Here is an 810-nt window from a genome sequence, read left to right as displayed (position 1 = left end):
GAGTACCGCGTCGAGCGGTTCTACCCGGACTACTTTACGTCGCGCCGCCCCGCGCCGCAGGGCCTGCCGGACTCGCTGTCGTACGGCGGCGACGCGTTCGACGTGACGCTGTCGGCAGAAGACGTCGGCAAGTCGGACAACCTCGCCAACACCAAGGTGACGCTCGTGCGCCCGGGCTTTTCCACACACGCAATGAACATGGGTCAGCGATTCGGTAAGTCTCGCTCTCGCTCGCGCGCGCGGAGGGACTTGTCCTTTTTCGTCCCGCCCTTTTTCGTCCCGCGCGAACCCTGCTCTGCGCGAGACACTGACACTCGTCCCTCACCCGCAGTACAACTGGACAGCTCGTACACTGCCAACGACGACGGCTCGGCGGTCCTCCACGTCGCGCAGGTCCCGCCCAACCCGGCCATCCTCGCGCCCGGCCCGGCGCTCCTCTTTGTCGTCGTCAACGGCGTCCCCTCGACGGGCAAGTGGGTCATGATCGGCAACGGGCAGCTCGGTGAGCAGCCCATCGCGGCCGCCGCGCAGCTCCCCGCGTCGACGGGCGGGCCCGCGGGCAGGCTCCCGCAGAACCTCGGCAACCTCGTCAACACGCAGACGACGGCCGCCGTCACGGCGGAGCCGACTGCAGCCCCGTCCGGCGGCGGGAGCGGCAGTGGCAGCGGCAGTGGCCAGGACGGCGGCAACGGCGCCGCTGGCCTCCGCGCTGCCTGGATCGGCGTTGTCGTCGCCGCGGCAGGCGTCGCCGCCTTCTGGGCGCTGTGAGCGCCTGTCTCGACGACCACTGTCTGCTCAGTCCTTACTCTC

At 69.9% G+C, this 810-nt stretch overlaps 1 protein-coding gene across 1 annotated transcript; it reads left to right on the top strand.

Moving 5' to 3' along the window:
* Positions 1-768, top strand: JCM10292_007380 (DUF1929 domain-containing protein; the record flags this gene model as incomplete). Its single annotated transcript, XM_076653029.1, has 2 exons — positions 1-214; positions 332-768. Coding segments are annotated over 2 exons (651 nt in total), but the record flags the coding sequence as incomplete, so codon positions are not given.
* Positions 769-810: the final 42 nt, after the last annotated feature.

The sequence above is a fragment of the Rhodotorula paludigena genome (assembly GCF_050403205.1).
Source record: "Rhodotorula paludigena JCM10292 DNA, Rt_paludigena_JCM10292v1_ctg157, whole genome shotgun sequence".
Classification (NCBI taxonomy): Eukaryota; Fungi; Basidiomycota; class Microbotryomycetes; order Sporidiobolales; family Sporidiobolaceae; genus Rhodotorula; species Rhodotorula paludigena.
The sequence above is the reverse complement of the archived record's forward strand: the minus strand, read 5'-3'. Positions and strand labels throughout refer to the sequence as shown.